Raw genomic sequence first — 17,168 nt, 5'->3', positions numbered from 1 at the left:
GGTTGGAGGGACATCAGTCCAAGCAGAGATGATTCTCAGACCTCCCTCTGAGCCTTCTCCTCTTTGGGGAAGACACTAAGTTGTTGATCTTATTCTGTAGGTCACTAGCCACAGCTCGAGGCCATAGATAAAACCATGAAACAACAAATTTGCCCTTTCTTCACCACAACAGACCAGTCGCAGTGTGCAGCTATAACAGCTTCAACCCTTCTGGCAAGGCTTCCCACAGTGTTTAGGAGTGTTTCTGGGAATTTGTGACCATTTTTCCAGAAGCACATTTGTGAAGTCAGACACTGATGTTGGACGAGAAGACCTGGCTCACAGTCTCTGCTCCAATTCATCTCAAAGGTCCTCCATCGGGTTGAGGTCAGGAGTCTGTGCAGGCCAGTCACGTTCTTCCACACCAAACACTCATTCAAGTCTTTATGGATCTTGCTTTCTACACTGGTGTGCAGTAATGTTGGGACAGAAAGGGGCCATGTCCAAACTGTTCCCACAGAGGTGGGAGCATGAAATTGTCCAAAATGCCTTGGTATGTTGAAGCATTAAGAGTTCCTTTCATTGGAACTAAGGAGCCATGCTCAGCTTCTGAAAACAACCCCACACCATAATCCCCCCTCCACCAAACTTTACACTTTGTACAATGCAGTCAGACATGTACTGTTGTCCTGGCAACCACCAAACTCAGACTCGTCCATCAGATTGCTAGATGGAGAAGTGATTCATCACTCCCATCACTCTACTGCTCAAGAGTCTAGTGGCGGGGTGCTTTGCGCCACTGCATCTGACACTTTGCGTTGCGCTTGGTGATGTAAGGCTTGGATGCAGATGCTCGGAAATGGAAACATGAAGCACTCTACACACTGTTTATGGAGCTAATCTGAAGGACACATCAAGTTTGGAGGTCTGTAGCAACCGTCTGCAGAAAGTAGGTGACCTACTTACAATTTCACGATTGGACTTCCTGCCCAGGTGGCATCCTATCACGGTTCACGAGCTCCTGAGAGTGACCCATTATTTCACAAATGTTTGTAGAAACAGTCTGCGTGTGTAGGTGCTTCATTTTATACACCTGTGGTCATGGAAGTGACTGGAACACCTGAATTCAATTATCTGGATGGTTGAGTGAATACCTTTGGCAGTATAGTGAGCGTTTGTTGACCACGCCATTCACAAAAACGCAAAGATGCGATCTCCAACTTCATCTCCTTGACTTTGCCTACAAATGTTTGTCCATAAAAGTTCCAGTCACACTGGCCTAATTTGACTTATTGCTGGAAATGAGAACTGTGCTTGCACTGTGGTCGTACAAGGACGGAAGAACACGTGACAACAGGGCTAATACCCCATACTACCAAAGCAGTCTTCACAGGAAAAATCCTTTACAATAGTAGAAAAAGATTCCCAACCATGAGATGATCCTCTATGTCAAAACAATTGGCAATGGCGGGGAGGAAGAGCTCCCTTTCAACAGGAAAAGAACTCTTACAGAGCCAGGCTGAAGGAGCAGGGAGGTGAGAGGACAAAAGAAAAGAGGAACAGCAACAAAAAACCGTAAATCAGCAAACACAAATTATGAATAAAAGACAACAAAGTCTGGACTTAAATTCTGATCAATATTCAAACATATTCCCTTTTAATAGCAGTCGCGGCAGAGGTTCGGCTGGGTAGAGCACACAGTAGTGTTTACAGTACACTGACAATGAAGCCCAGTGTGAGCAGGAACAGCAGTGAGTGAGCCACCAAGAATCGGTTAAATCCTAACACACACATTAGTAAAAATGTAAACAAACAGATTAAACACCCAATCTCCCTTTTCCACATTAAATGCACACTTTAACCTCCATCCTACATGATCATTTCCCTTTGGTGTTTAAAAATAAATAAACCACGTACAGGACAAATTCATTTCCCAGCATTTGAAGCGTTTTTTGAGTTTATCCTCCAAGTCCAGGTGTGTCGGTGGAATCAGGGTAATTACAAACCACAGTTGCCACAGAGCATGTTTTAAAATCTCTGATTATAATCTTTTACAGCAAATACCATGACGGGACTGTGCATGTTGGAACCAGTCTCAGAGATGGGGTAGATTCTAGTATGACCATATTCCCATCAAGCTTAGCAGACCCAGACATCACATTTTTGGCATTTCTGTCCCACTGAATCAATTTAAAAATTAAACACTGCATAAAGTCAATGAAAGTCAAAACCCAGGCTGATGTTACTGTTCCTCCGTCCACATTTACTTTGGTTAGTGAAACAATGAAACAGAAACCAGTAACAGAGACCGATGCCTCCAAACTAAAAGTTGTGCTTTTAGTCTGCAGCTAGTGACCAAAGCATCTCGACAGGGTTTCTTTGCAACTGATTTCAACTGACAACAGCCATCAACCTAAGGCAACCCAATGAATTCAGAAAGTATACATTTTTCCCCAGCGTCTGGAGGTTGCCAGGTGGTTGGTGGCCGGTTTGTGTGACTGAGACCAAAAAGAAAGTTGGGTTAAATAAAGTTGTATTGGATTAAAGGGGGAGGGGCTAAAACATCTCATTTTAGACAGAAGATGAACTTCAGGGTTGGATCAAAGCGTATGTTGAGCTGTGAATCATGCAAAGCTATTCAATTAGAGTAACTTTGCATAAGCAGAATAAGTCCACTTCACTGTCACAACCTTATTAGTGATGGGTAATCCCCTCACTGTTGACATTTTAGCGAAAGACTTGGTTTCCTTCTCTTCCTGTGTGCTTTCCGTAGCTGATTTTGACCATAGACTCCCTGTAACGGTCCGAGGGTTCAAATCATCTACAAAAAAGTATTCTGACACGAGAAACTGAACAAACCACTGACACCATCTCCTAAACTGAGTGGTGCACCTGAGGTCTCACACGTGTAATTCTGGCTCGGATCAGTGAGAACGGGCCCCTAATTAGTCCACAATATCACGTGTCTCATTCAGACATTGCCACCATTTATAAGTCATGAAGATGGAGCTAGAAGATGTAAAGATTAACGGGCAATTTTGATGCATCTCAGATTATTTGTCTTAACAAATAACATGATTCATTTGGAAGCACAAAAGAAGAACTGATCGAGTTAATTATGGTGTGATTTTTCAACAACAGTGTTAAAAATGTAGCAGTGATCACAGTCATTCTGGGCTTCTTCCCTTTTAAAACCGACAATAACTTCATTTTAACTCCTTCGTTACACTCTGAGGAGGTGTTTGAGTTCTTGACGCCATCTCAGGTGGTTTTCCTAAACAATGAAGTCCTTCATGTTTAGGAAAACAGAGTGCAAATTCGCCTTGAGAAGCTGTTATGTTTCTTTTAGCAGAATAATTTAACATTTAAACAAAGCAGCAAACAGACAAACCAACCAAGCAGCCACTACCCAAAGTGCACCAGGTTTTAGAAAGCATGTCCCGATGGAGCTTTGTTGGTCAGACTTTGGAGCCCATCAGTCCTCCCGACTTCATCTGGGACATCCTGACTGTCACCAAACATGCCATCCTTCAGGTAAACGACCTATAGTGGGCGCTTGTCCTTCAGGTGAGGACGGTTTTAGTGTTTTCTCAACAGTATGTAGGTCATGAGCAGAATGAGGCCTGCTGACAGGCCTGCAATCACAAACTGGTGGATGGAGAGGACGTTCTCCAGTGTGTGGATCCTCTCCTCCATGGCACTGGTGTGGAAGTAGTCGTAGACGCCGGCTGTGATGCTCCACAGCGCCCACACAGCATCCACCACCAACGGCATGGCCAAGCAGGAGGATGGAGGCTCAGCTGTAGATCAGACTCTGTTACAGACTGGAACATGGGAACAACACGTAAATAATTCAGATACAAGATGAAATCCTTAAAAAAAAACCAAAAACACCAAATCAGTTTGTTCTGATCAGCATATCACACGTGTTAGTGCAGGAAGCCCTGGTTTCATATCATTGACGGTATAAAAGATGCAGCACTGCTGAAACACGATGCACACTATGTTATCAATATGGACTCATGGAGAAATAAAATAATAATATTATAATAAGATTTAACATTATAAAACATTTCTGCATTCAATAAATAATAGATAATAATAATAATTATTATTATTATAATACAGGTTCATGTTTCAGACAGTTTTAACTTGATGATTTAAATGTAAGTGGGTCAATGCAAAGCACTGAAGCACACGACTTCTTCTATGCTGAATTTTGATGCATAACTCATTCTGCAGCTTTGAGAGCCTCTACGAAATGATTTCAAAACATGCAGCTCGACTGGGAATAACGGGCCACGATTCCCAGTAGTGACTGGTCCCATGTTTTTTATGTAATTCATAAAAAAAAGGTCAAAGAACGGCATTCAAATAAAAATCGTCTCAAAGGTCTCTATTGTAAAAACGTTGATTAACGTTTAAACAAGTCACAAAACTTTGAACTTCTGATGACCGAACCTGCGTTCTGAAATCTTCTGATGGCACCGTTTTATGACAAAGCTTTCTCCTGTAGTTACACTGTGTCCAAATTTTCCTTTATTCTGATTTTGAAAAACTACATTTCAATCGTTTTATTGCAACACTTTTCCCTCTACATGCACAGATTATACGTCATAGCGTATATCGGAGGCCTTTTTGTGCTCTTTCACCTGATGTGATGGGATATATGGTGAAACCAGTTTCAGCTGAACATCAAAACAGGCTGTCCACGAACTCTTCTGTCATGGGGTCACACCACCATCCAGTAATATGCATTATATAAGGTTATAATGCATCAAATGCAGTAAGTATGCAAATGTTTCATATAAATATAGTTTATAACTTAATAATTTTCTTTAGCCAAGATACTTAAACATTTTGATTTTATGTAATGTATAGATTTATACTATTACTAAGTATCACACCCTTTTTTTATTATTTCTATATTATTTTTATATTTTATATATTTTTTTATATATTATTTTTTTTATTAGAAATAATCAAATTGTTACATGCTTAAATTTACACAAAAAGACTGAAATCTGCACTGTCATGAACACGTTTTTCACCAAAAATTGAAACCTAACCTTTCATTATTTATTGGGTTAAGCCTCTGGGCTCCAGGGTATAACTTTGGTTTGTTTGGTATCATTATTTTGAGCACAATCTCACGTGTCTGAATTTACAGTTATTTTTTCATTAACACAACTGATCTGAAATCACACAAAAACATAAAAATCGAGGAGAAAAAAGTTACAGTTTTTACTGTAACAGCCACAAACATGTTTTGTGAAAGATTTTCATAACTTGAAATGAAAATATAAATTGTAAATTTTAAAAACTTAGGCACAGAGGAGAGGACAACACCGCCGGCCTAAACCCTGCAGGCCTGACAGCAGGAGGTGCATCACTCTTCAGATCTGACGTGCCTGTGATGTATGGCGTCATTTTTGTGCCACTATTCTGAGTGCATGTAAAAAAAATTTTTTTAAAAATATAGCGCACGTAAAAACAATTTGCCAGTACAAGTGTTGCATTTTGAGGAGAACAAATTCTTTGCTGCATGCAAAAAAATGTACTTCAGTGTTTGCTATTATCCATATACACACACAATAGCAGCCCCAGTTTAGCTACAGTAGCTAGCGAGCTGATTGGACACCAAAACAGCTAATCAGATTTTTTTTGCATTCAAGTCTGTGATTGGTTGGTTTTGTGGCACAAATAGAACGGTGTACAGAAAGAGTGTGTGTGTGTGTGTGTGTGTGTGTGTGTGTGTGTGTGTGTGTGTGTGTGTGGATAATAGCAAACACTGAAATACATTTTTTGCACGCAGCAATGAATTTTGTTCGCTCAAATTGAGCTTTTCTTCACTCAAAATAAAATTCACCTCAAAATGCAACACTTGTACTTGCAATTTTTTTTACGTGCACTCAAATTTTTACTACGTGCGCTCAGAATAGTGGCACAAAAAAAAACGCCATAGTGATGTTGACTGTGCTCTGGCACAATCATAGGCATCGGTTGCTACTGACAACAAGAAATGAAGCTGGTCCGAGCTATGGGCACAACCATTTTTTAATAGTGGAGGGGGAATAACACTATGTAATACATTCAGTTTTAGAAATTATATTCAATGTTAACTGTGGCTATGTTCAAACTGTTAATACTATCTTATTTTAATAAGCAACATTTTCATATGCAAAACTAGAGGCAAGAGATTATTTTAGGGGTCACCCCGTGCCACCCCTGTAGATCCGCTCCTGCACACCAACCATGACAACCATTAACATGTTGATATTCTGACCTGTGAGCCACTATTGTTACATGATTATGTCAGTACCACACCCGCCTTTGACTGATTTCGACAGGTGTGTTCAACAACACACCTGCAAAATAAAGGCTACTGTCTTTTGCACGGTTGTGTTGACCAGATCTGTCAACAGTCAAACCGACATTTAGCAATTCATGCCAAAGGTCTGAAAACCTCCTGCAGCCCCATAATTTGCCATAAGACACAGAGACAGACTATCCAGGTGAAAACAAAACCATGTCCTATATCATTACTGCTTATAATACCTCTGCAGTGAAGGCTTGTATTCATGACACAGCACCCAAAGAAGTTCCAGGCTGTTGATGAAAAAAAACTTACCTTAAAAGGTTTTTTTTTTTAAACTGAGTGAAATGACCAACAGGAATTTGGCTAGAGCCACAATAATTCCCTAAATGCTAAGAAAAGAGGCTTTGATGTTTTACACACGGTCTAGAAGCAGGTTTACATGATTATTTAAAACATTCGGTGATTCAGTGCTCCTGGAGCTCAGGTCAGATATTACATCACAGAGAGAGTAGGAGATGGTTGTAGCTTCCAGGTTTGAAAAGTGAAGCCAGTGGAAGTACATTAAACCTGTTAAACCTTCTTTTTAAACGACACCAGGGGGCGACACCTTTCGTTGCACAAAGAGTCCCAGTCCTATGCAAGTCTATGCCACACAAGAGCACCTGGGAAAACTCAGTAAACACTTTCTAGGCTCGGTCACAGGTCACCTCACACTGAATCAAATCAAAGAGTAAGACGATTTAGTGAATTTTGCTCATTTGAAGCATCAGTGCTAATTGGATAATGCCTTAAACACAGATTTGGGATCTGGTGATCTCCATCCATCCATTCGCTTCCGCTTATCCTTTTCAGGGTCGCGGGGGGCGCTGGAGCCTATCCCAGCTGTCATAGGGCGAGAGGCGGGGTACACCCTGGACAGTTCGCCAGTCTGTTGCAGGGCCAACACACAGGGACAGACAACCATTCACACTCACATTCATTCACACATTCACACCTAGTGGCAATTTGGATTATCCAATTAACCTATCCCCACAAGCTGCATGTCTTTGGACGGTGGGAGGAAGCCGGAGGACCCGGAGAGAACCCACGCAAACACGGGGAGAACATGCAAACTCCACACAGAAAGACCCCGGCCTGATGGTGGAATTGAACTCAGGACCTTCTTGCTGTGCGGCAACAGTGCTAACCACCGTGCCGCCCCTCTGGTGATCTAACAAATATAAATCTCCCTCTGTCCATTTTATTTAGCTAACTAACTATAATACAAAGTAAATTTCCTGGTTTTAATATTCTTTTCGAAACATTAATCATGTAATCCAATGGCTTTTCCAGGTTTTCCAGGTTGTTCCATGCCCCATTGAACACATAATTCGTTGATGTATTACACAAAACATAAATAATACTACAAAGACGTGATAATGGCCCTGTCAGTAAAATCTCACAAGGAGCGCACATGCAGCAGACTGAAAATAATGCACCTTGCACACAAACTTCTCCCCTGCTAGCTACCAAGCTATCGCTTTACCAGCAAGCTAAAGCTAGCTTTGATTCTTTTAAAGAGGCGCCATTACTCACAGCATTACTCGAGGATCAGACAGCCCTTCCTCCATGCCATACATGTACAGGAGTCTTTCACATCATCATGCTGACTCTACAGTTAGCGGTTAAAAAGGAAAGTGTGAAATCCCATCTGTCGTGAGCCACTTCATCTGCTTCCGGGTGCGTTTCCCTTGAAGACACCCTTTCATCGCGTATGTGAGGTCGTGAAGAAACGCCAAACTCCATTCAGAAACATAACGAATTTTCTTACTTCGCACAGACCCAAAAACGTAGCCTATAAACCATAACCTGAGGCAGTCTTTATCAGCAATGCCTTCGACTGGGACACTCGGCTTCATACATGATGTTGTCAGGATATTTTATCTCAGTTTTAAAGAATTTCCGTCCTTGGCTTTTATAATATGACGTGCATTTGCGTGTTGATGATGAGAAAGCCAAAACTGAACAGATTTTGGATGGAGTTCGGGATCGTGATTCTTCTCCGTCAGTGAAACGGTCAAATGAAATCTCAGCACTTACGTCACACGTTGACGCTGTACCTTGAAATTGACAGATACTGCAGGTTTTATATTACCAGGCGCGGTGGCCAAGTGGTAAGGCGTCGGTCTCGTAAACCGAAGATCGCGGGTTCGAACCCCGTCCGTGCCTGTTAAACTGGAATGTACCAACTGTGTTTTTTGGGGTGGGGAAACAAAATGCTATCCTTGAAGTTGTCGAACAGTATTACAAAAGAAAATCAGACCAAAAAAAAAAACCCCAACACGAAATTGAAATTATAAAGAAATAAACTATAAACATAGCCCGAAAGTGGACAAAACTTTTCATGTTTTATAAAACTTCAGAAGACCACAAGAGGGAGCAATACGAACAGTATATTACAGAGGGTTTGTTTAAGTTAAAACTGATAATGACTCAAACTGTATGAAAAAGCAATTCAATGCAAAGCAATAAGATATTTTTTAATGTCTAACTTGATTGCAACCCAACAGAGTCTTCCCATTCTTCTTTTTTGCCTATCCGACTTTAAAAAATTCCTGGAAATATGCATGTAAGCAATTATATATAATATATGAATTCATTATGAATACTGGCTTGGTAAGGATTGTATGTTCTTACTGGATGGGATGTCCAACATACAGTTCGGGGGCCAGAATCAGGCCTTACAAAGACTCTGTTTTATACTCTGTCATCCCTTCGTGAAGCACTTTGTGATCTTTTTATCTAGAAAGATGCTATATAAATAAAATTTTATTTTTTACTTTTTAGATTTTTACTTGTATTCTGGTTTCCAGCTTCTCCTGTTGATAAAGACTCCTCCCTGCCACTGAAATTCAGAAAGTAATTAAGCAATAAATAAACAATGACAACAATTTTCTGTGAATTAATATTTTATGATTACACATTACACAGTCTTGGAATGAAACAGCTGCACTTTTTTGTAATTTTACCCATTTATTATGTGGTTTCACTGGTCTGGACACTTAAGTTCAAAGTGGGCTCTGTGTGTCCCACAACGTAAAATGAAAATGAGCTCTCTGATTGATGTTAATTGGCCATCAGGGAAACATATCAATCAGTAAATAAATGAACAGAATCTTTAATTAAAACATAAGTAACAAGTGTCAATACACATAAAAAATAAATAAATACAGAGTTATTTAAGGCCATGCTATTCAAAAAGAAAAAACAAACAAACCGTGAACGCTACTGTGGTCCAGCACGTGTGAAAAACATCATAAACACTGTGAGTCCTCACACGTCAGCTTCAGGAGTGTACAGCTCACGAATGGCGACCTCGACGTCCCCGTTAATTCTCAGCTCTGTGCTTTCCCAGTCAAAAACATTTCCTCTTGGTTCTCTCTCCCCTGCAAACATGCCTTGGATCACGCTATCTGCCAGAACAACGTCCCACATGTTCACATCACAGATTTCACCAACAAAATTCTGATGTTTATCAAAATCACCCAGATAAAAATCCGGATCTTGTCCCAGGATAACCCTGCCTCCTGCCCTGACAGTGTGACCCTTCCTGTAGATTTTGGATAAGCTCCTCTTGCCATCCAGGAAGAGGGCAGCTAAACCTGAAGTGGAATCCCAGGTGACACACAGGTGGGTCTGCAGGGCTCCGAGCTCAGGGACTTTAAATAAAACAGGATCTCCAGCTAGATAAAAGGACAGTCTGCACACACAAACAATCATTATAAGTCTGCACACAGCCAGCTTAATGTAAAACCCTACAGTGGCCCTCAGAGGCCAAACGGACTGCAACTTAAGAAAACACCAGCAATAAGAAAAATGCTGCAAAAGCACACAAAACACAACAGAAATAGGAAAAAACAAATCTCCAAAAGCACAAGGGAAGTGTTTCTGGGGAGACAATAACCCGACGGACCAGTTGTAGAAACCAAAACATGCTGGGTAAGTGTGTTTTAATCTCATGATTCAAATAACTAATAGTTAGGCTAACACACTTACCTCTCATCGTTTCTTTCCTCACAAAACTGATAGATCCTCCACTTCTTCTAAGTGTCTCCCAGTACAATGCTTAGCATATTTTGGTTGCTGCAACTGGTCCCTCTGGTTATTGTCTCCCCAGAAACACTTCCCTTGTGCTTTTGGAGATTTGTTTTTTCCTATTTCTGTTGTGTTTTGTGTGCTTTTGCAGCATTTTTCTTATTGCTGGTGTTTTCTGAAGTTGCTGTCCATTTGGCCTCTCAGGGCCACTGTAAAAACCACCTGACCCCCGACTGTGCTCCACATTAACTTCAGCATGTTTAATAAACCACATAATGGGAGGTCATACTGTGGGCTGTTTTTCCTTCATAGATTTGTAAGTACAGGAGAAATCCATCTGTAATTTTCATTTTGACACATTCTGTTGAAACCAATCCATTCTCTTATGCTGAACATTATCAGGGTCGTGAAAGCCTGGAGTCTATCCCAGCATGCCTCCATTAACAGAATAAAGTTAGTGTACATGAAATATGTGAGTGGGAACTTTTCAGATTTGGTTGATATTATTTTTGGGGGAAGCTCACAGTGTAGATGCTGACTTTGAGATGTCCTACCTTCCATCCAGTTCACGCCACACATTCAGCTCATCGTAGTTTCCAGTCCGGTATGCAAAGAGGATGATCGCTCGCTGGCCGCTGAGCTCCGTGGCCACTCGCATGCACAGAGTGAACGCAGTCAGGTTCATCGGCCTTTGAGGGATCATCTCAGCAAAACTGGTGCATGACTCAATGGGGAAAACCAAGGTCTTGATGGGAACACTCCCTGAGAGGCAGGAAAATAAATAAAAACATTACTAAAACTTTGAAATGGTTTAAAAAAGAAACTGTGGTAAAACTGTGTTTTTCTGTATAAAAATAATTAGATGGTATAACTAAGTTGACAGGCAGGGGAAAAACAGAGGTGTCACGCAAATTTAAAGAATTCTTAAAATGAAGGTCACTGAAATCACTGTTTAAATGCTGTGTTTTCTCCCACTGAAAGCCTGAATACCAGATAAATGCATTTTAAGTTTACAAAGAAAACCAGAAAATAAATAATAAAATAACTTAAAATGTGCACAAGAGGACGACATGGAGAGGTATACAGTTACCGGCCAATGCTGTCATGAGGAAAAGGATGACTGGAGGTCTCATTTTATTTTCACAAACCTGCAGAAAATCAGACGCCTTCGAGATATTTTCATGTGTTAATGCAATCTAACATTTGTACACAGCATTGATTATCAAAAAGTCATATGAAGTTACAAAATAAAAGGAAGCTGTATACATACTGAGCTGCTACAAAGATCCTCCTGCAGACAGACGACTGAGCGGTGACTGAACTCTCCCCATTTCAGTCACAGCTCTCTAAACTTCCTTACTGGTTTCAGGTTTTGGTGTTCACTGGTACTGGTAGAAGCAGCTGCTAAAATTACAGAGTTATGTAGTTAAAGGTCATTTAGATTAAAGTTCTAACTGTTTTTTGCAAACCATGCCTTTACCTGTGGGTGTTTTATTTATTAGCCATTTATTTCAAAGGGAATATTTAAAAAATAAATTCTGATTTGAATTCTTTCTGTTCACAACACACTGATGGTTATTTGAATTTTGCAAATGAGCACGAGCGTGTCTTCTGACCATTGTCCAAGAAAGATTTCTATCAAAGAGAAAAACAGACAATAGTTTCTGCAGAAGAGAAACTGCTGCTCATTTGAATTGTTTCTGTTGTATTTTTTTGCAATTCAAATGTTTCTTATTTGAATTCTTCCTGTAAATGAGACACTGATGCTCATTTGAATTTTTCAGACTGATGCAGCATGATTAAAATGTGGTTCCCTGAATTATATTACTATATTCTAACAAACCTATCAGTATACATGCAGGAGATATGGAAGAAACAAATATGCATACAATGCTACAATCATCTATGTACCATAGCACATGGAGTGATTGTAGCAAAGGTGTGTCAAAATGTCACCTTTATAATCTGTAATTTTACTCTGTATTATGACTGCTGTCAGGGTCCCTGGATTGAGGGCTTCGAGTTTTTCTGACTTTTAGGTTTTCTCTAGTTTGGAATTTTTTTGATAGTGTTTGGATCGTGGTTTTGTACTGTTGGTGTTTAGTTTTGTATTTTCAAGTTTCTTTTGGTTATATTTCATGGCTTTAGTTCTGGGTCAATCTTTAGGTTCATTCTGCGTTTTGTGACTTCACAACGTCCTTTTGGTTTCAACTTCGGATTTATGTTAAAACTCCACACTTTTTTGTTTATGGTGTTTGCCCTCATGGTTTTGTGTTTCCTTGTTGCACATTTCCCCGAGTCTACTCGTTTTGGGATTGTTTGCTCCTGATCATCAGTGTTTGTATTCTTGTGTTTCTAAATAAAAGCTGGGATGTCGTGCTTGGAGAAGACTATCCTGAGTTTCTCAGATCAATTCATGTTTATCAGAGAAACCCAAAGTCAAAACTCCCAAACACAAACTAAACAACGTTGTATATGCTGTGCAGTGAAGCAAGGAATGCTCACACCTCTACACTGGAGAAACCAAAGAATCAGTTCATAAACACATGGCACAACACAGAAGAGCCACCTCCACAGGACAAGACTCAGCAGTCCATCTGCATCTAAAGGTCAAAGGTCACTCTTTCGAGGATGCCAATGTTCACATTTTGGACAGAGAGGACAGATGGTTTGAAAGAGGAGTGAAAGAAGCCATCTATGTCCACTGTGAGCGACCATCTTTGAACAGAGGCGGGGGTTTACGACACCAACTGGCTGCCATCATAATCTAGTTTTGAGATTCTTCCCAGACGCCTTAACGCCCACTCACATCCTGGGCCATCTGACCTCAGGAAATCACATGATAGGGTGGGGCCAGGTTTCACAATGAGCTCACCTGAAACTCTGGCTGATTGTGACCCACACCTGTTTTCACACCTTGGCTCATGTGATTAGGTAGATGATCATTAGAGGGTCCTCTCGGGGGGGGCACTCCCACAGAGCTTAACTCTGGGACTCCCCACCATTTGACCCTAGAACTGAAGAAGCTTCTCGGATGAAGGTGAAACGTCTTCAAACAACTTAAAGAAGTCCAGACGCTTTTCTTTCCAAGCTCCTCAGACTACTGTTATTAATGTTGCAAACGTACTCTGTAAAAAAACGTTTAAAAAACAAGAAAACCTGTCATATTCCAGCTGTTGTAGTGCCAAAACATACAGTAATTTCCCATAATTATAGTACTGAAAACTGATGTACTTTCACAAGGTGGTAAGTTAAAGTTTGGTGTATTTCTGTGGATTTTTCATGTTAAATAGAAGGTATGTGTGAAAACAAAATTACATAATTATATATTCAAACACTGCTGCAATAAAATTAATCAGGTTAAAAATTGCTGAAAAGTACTATTATCATGTAATAACACAATATCCCACCCATAAAAAGTAAAATATCCAGAAATGTTATTGAATTATAATATTGTTACATATAAATACATCATGTGTATTTAATAAGTATAAACACTGAAATAGCTACACGTAATACTAACTTTACATTGTTTAATAATGCCATAATATTGCTAGAGCATTACTACAGTTCAACTTGATATACTTGTCTTAAAATGTTTCATCACATCATATAAATTTTACTTAAAACTGCAAGGAAATATTTGCGCTCTGTCACTAAAATAAAAATTACATCGAGGGGTTTTTGCTTTATAATGAAAAATGTCACGGTCCTGGGTCACGCAGTGTTTGTGCTTTTTGTTCAAGTTTTGTTCTGTCAATTATGGTTTTCTGTTTGTATTACATTTATAGTTCCTGGTTTTTAGGTTTCTGAGCCTCCTCTGTGTTCTTGGTAAAGATCTAACTCTGTTCTCCATGTGATGTATGCTTAGACTTAGTTTTCCGGTGTTCAGTGTTAGGCCTACGGTTCCTTTTTCATGTCTCCCAGTGGGAGAAACGTTTCGTCACTCATCCAAGTGATCAACAAACACTGAATAAAGACCATTGATCATTGGCCATCCAGTCTCAGCTGACTGCAGCTTCTAAAAAGCTGGGGAATGAATGACCAATGATCAATGGTCTTTAATCAGTGTTTGTTGATCAATGGTCATGACAATTTGCATGTTAATGAAAAAAATGACCTCACAACCCATTGTTGGCCAGTGCTGCTGGTTTCAGTTATTGTCAAATGTACTGTTTATATGATTACAAATACAGTACAATTACAGCATTTACTTAACTAAACAGTCTAAATACTTCTTTTCAGTTCTGTAGTACAAAACATTAGCTAAACTCTTCTGCAGTACCACCTTTATACTATTTGTGTGCCACTGAGTGCTTTGAGTTCTCCAGTACTATAGAAAAACACCATATCAGAACAGAGATACTTATGAGCCTGAAGACCGGGAAGTCAGCATTATCAGTGACACTGTGTTGTCTTGTTAATTTTTAAGCCCCTGGTGATAAAATATGCCGATGTCACAAGCTGCATATTATTTCAACTGTATGGAGTGTAAAGCTGAGGATTGAAATGCAGACACAGGAGGCAGCAGGGTTTAATAGGACAATCTTTAATAAGCTGATGGCACAAGTCTACAAAGGGAAACGTAAAAGTTTTTACGAAACCAAATCCACAAGTGCATGGAGAGAAAACATACAAGATATCGTCACAGACGTTAAAACAAAAGTGTGAGGGGAAGATGGCACACATACAAGGGTGATTAGGGTAAGTAGACACAGGCGACAGGAGGGGTAGCAAAAATGAAGACAAATAACAAATGCAGCGGTTAGACACAAACCCACATGTAGCAACGTTAGACTGAGACTGGGGAAGGAAACTAAAAGAACTCAATGCATGGAAATAACTGACAGAAAAGCTCTAAAAACTCTCATAATACAACAATGGGACTATGACAGTGTGATTAAAAGTAAGTACAAGTAAGTGATAAGAATAATCTAGAACAATATGAATCTGTGTTGAGTATTTAATATATAATTAAAAACAGGTGATGTGAGCACATATTTGTTTTCTAAAAACTTAAAGTAACGTTAGTGATATTGACACACAGTTTGATTAATAGCCATTATTTCATACAGCAGAATGGGGTTATTCCTGTGGGTGAGCATTATAGCTACAGCTCACGAATGGCGACCTCGACGTCCCCGTTAATTCTCAGCTCTGTGCTTTCCCAGTCAAAAACATTTCCTCTTGGTTCTCTCTTCCCTGCAAACATGCCTTGGATCACGCTATCTGCCAGAACAACATCCCACATGTTCACATCACAGATCTCACCAACAAAACTCTGCTGCTCATCAAAAGAACCCAGGAAAGAATCCGGATCTTGTCCCAGGATAACCCTGCCTCCTGCCCTGACAGTGTGACCCTTCCTGTAGATTTTAGATAAGCTCCTCTTTCCGTCCAGGAAGAGGGCAGCTAAACCTGAAGTGGAATCCCAGGTGACACACAGGTGGGTCTGCAGGGCTGCGAGCTCAGGGACTTTAAATAAAACACCACCTCCAGCCATGTAAAAGGACAGTCTGCACACACAACATCCATACGTCCTTTAGTCATAAAAGTCTTGCACACAGGCAGCTTCATGAAAAATCATAATTTTACTACATTTGAATCAAAACAATTTTACACCAGGACCAATAAGATCAAATTTGGTTGATATTGTTTTTGTAAAGCTCACAGTGTAGATGCTGTTGACTTTGAGATGTCCTACCTTCCATCCAGTTCACGCCACACATTCAGCTCATCGTAGCTTCCAGTCCGGTATGCAAAGAGGATGATCTCTCGCTGGCCGCTGAGCTCCGTGGCCACTCGCATGCACAGAGTGAACGCAGTCAGGTTCATCGGCCTTTGAGGGATCATCTCAACATAACTGGTGCTCGTCGCAGTGGAGAATACCAGGGTCTTAATGGGAACACTCCCTGAGAAGCAGAGTTTTCTTTTGTGTTGATGAAATTGTAAACGAATTAATTGTAATTAAATTGTATGAACTAATTCATATTTTCATTCTCTTCGTAATGTTAAGCACTTTGGTCAGAACTTGCTGTTCTTAGAGCACTTTATAAATAAAGTTGGTTTGGCCTGTAACCTTTGAAAGGTTCAAAACACTCAGCTGCAACAAACTCCATGTCTTTAACTCTCCCACGAGAGCTGTTTATGTACATAAATGTGTTTGTTGTTGTTAGTTCTGTTTTAACTGACATCACACAAATTTAATGAGCTCTTAAAAATGAAAAATTTTGACATCTGAGCCACTGAGAGGATGAATGACAGATAAAAGGATTTAATCAAGACAAGAAAACATATAAAGAAAAATAGAAAATGAGATAAACAATAAAAAGTAAATAATGACATAATTACAAACTTGCACAGAGATGGACAAAAGAACAGAGAAACCGTTACCAGCCAATGCCATGGAGACGGCGATGAGGAAAAGGCCAATCAGAGGTCTCATTTTGTCTCCACAAACCTGCAGAAAATGAGACTCATATGTTAACATGATTTTAATTTATACACAGAATATCAGTGGGAGTTTTTTGAAAGTTATGTAAAGTTACAAAGTAAAATGAAGCTGTATACGTACTGTGATGCTCCAAAGGTCCTAATGCAGACAGTCAGCTGGGCAGTCTTATAACCTGAGTACCAGAAATCCTCCCCGTTTCAGAGTCCTGCGATGCAAATAACAGGCTGTCATTGATTGGCTGGTTTTCATTGGTTTTGGTAGAAGAAGAAGAAGATGCTAAAATTACACGAAGTCTTAACAAATACAAACACTTCTGTGGATTATTTATTGTGATTATTTTTT

At 39.9% G+C, this 17,168-nt stretch overlaps 2 protein-coding genes, 1 long non-coding RNA gene and 1 other non-coding gene across 4 annotated transcripts in view; 1 reads left to right on the top strand and 3 right to left on the bottom strand.

Moving 5' to 3' along the window:
- Positions 1–1,602: 1,602 nt before the first annotated feature.
- On the bottom strand, positions 1,603–8,452 carry LOC105941021 (uncharacterized). The gene is made up of 2 exons (XR_001167666.5): positions 7,874–8,452; positions 1,603–3,803 (listed from the first exon to the last, which is right to left on the bottom strand). It is a non-coding gene; the product is annotated as an uncharacterized LOC105941021 (long non-coding RNA).
- Positions 8,435–8,506, top strand: trnat-cgu (transfer RNA threonine (anticodon CGU)). Its single transcript has one exon. It is a non-coding gene; the product is annotated as a tRNA-Thr (tRNA).
- Positions 8,507–9,269: 763 nt separating this feature from the next.
- On the bottom strand, positions 9,270–11,532 carry LOC101465868 (C-reactive protein-like). Its single transcript, XM_024802330.2, has 3 exons — positions 11,463–11,532; positions 10,927–11,134; positions 9,270–10,037 (listed from the first exon to the last, which is right to left on the bottom strand). The coding sequence occupies exons 1-3, from the start codon at positions 11,503–11,505 to the stop codon at positions 9,611–9,613; spliced, it is 678 nt and encodes a 225-aa protein (XP_024658098.2). The 5' UTR covers positions 11,506–11,532; the 3' UTR covers positions 9,270–9,610.
- Positions 11,533–14,905: 3,373 nt separating this feature from the next.
- The window catches only part of LOC101465567 (C-reactive protein-like), a 57,008-nt gene continuing 54,745 nt past the window's right edge, over positions 14,906–17,168 (bottom strand). The window contains exons 2-5 of the mRNA XM_076883454.1: positions 16,947–17,031; positions 16,766–16,832; positions 16,077–16,284; positions 14,906–15,888 (exon numbers count right to left, since the gene is read on the bottom strand). Of these exons, the coding sequence (XP_076739569.1) occupies positions 15,483–15,888; positions 16,077–16,284; positions 16,766–16,817 (666 nt within the window). The 5' untranslated portion in view covers positions 16,818–16,832; positions 16,947–17,031 and the 3' untranslated portion in view covers positions 14,906–15,482. The remainder of the gene's footprint in view (positions 15,889–16,076; positions 16,285–16,765; positions 16,833–16,946; positions 17,032–17,168) is intronic.

This window comes from Maylandia zebra, linkage group LG4 (genome assembly GCF_041146795.1).
Source record: "Maylandia zebra isolate NMK-2024a linkage group LG4, Mzebra_GT3a, whole genome shotgun sequence".
NCBI classification, from domain to species: Eukaryota; Metazoa; Chordata; class Actinopteri; order Cichliformes; family Cichlidae; genus Maylandia; species Maylandia zebra.
The sequence above is the reverse complement of the archived record's forward strand: the minus strand, read 5'-3'. Positions and strand labels throughout refer to the sequence as shown.

Excerpts from the sequence above, each read along its gene's own strand:
- LOC101465868 (XM_024802330.2), bottom strand. The coding sequence starts at position 11,505 with ATGAGACCTCCAGTCATCCTTTTCCTCATGACAGCATTGGCCG. Across the intron at positions 11,135-11,462 it reads CCTCATGACAGCATTGGCCG|GGAGTGTTCCCATCAAGACC; the intron begins GTAACTGTATAC and ends CCTGCCTCTCAG. Across the intron at positions 10,038-10,926 it reads TGGCGTGAACTGGATGGAAG|ACTGTCCTTTTATCTAGCTG; the intron begins GTAGGACATCTC and ends TTGTGTGTGCAG.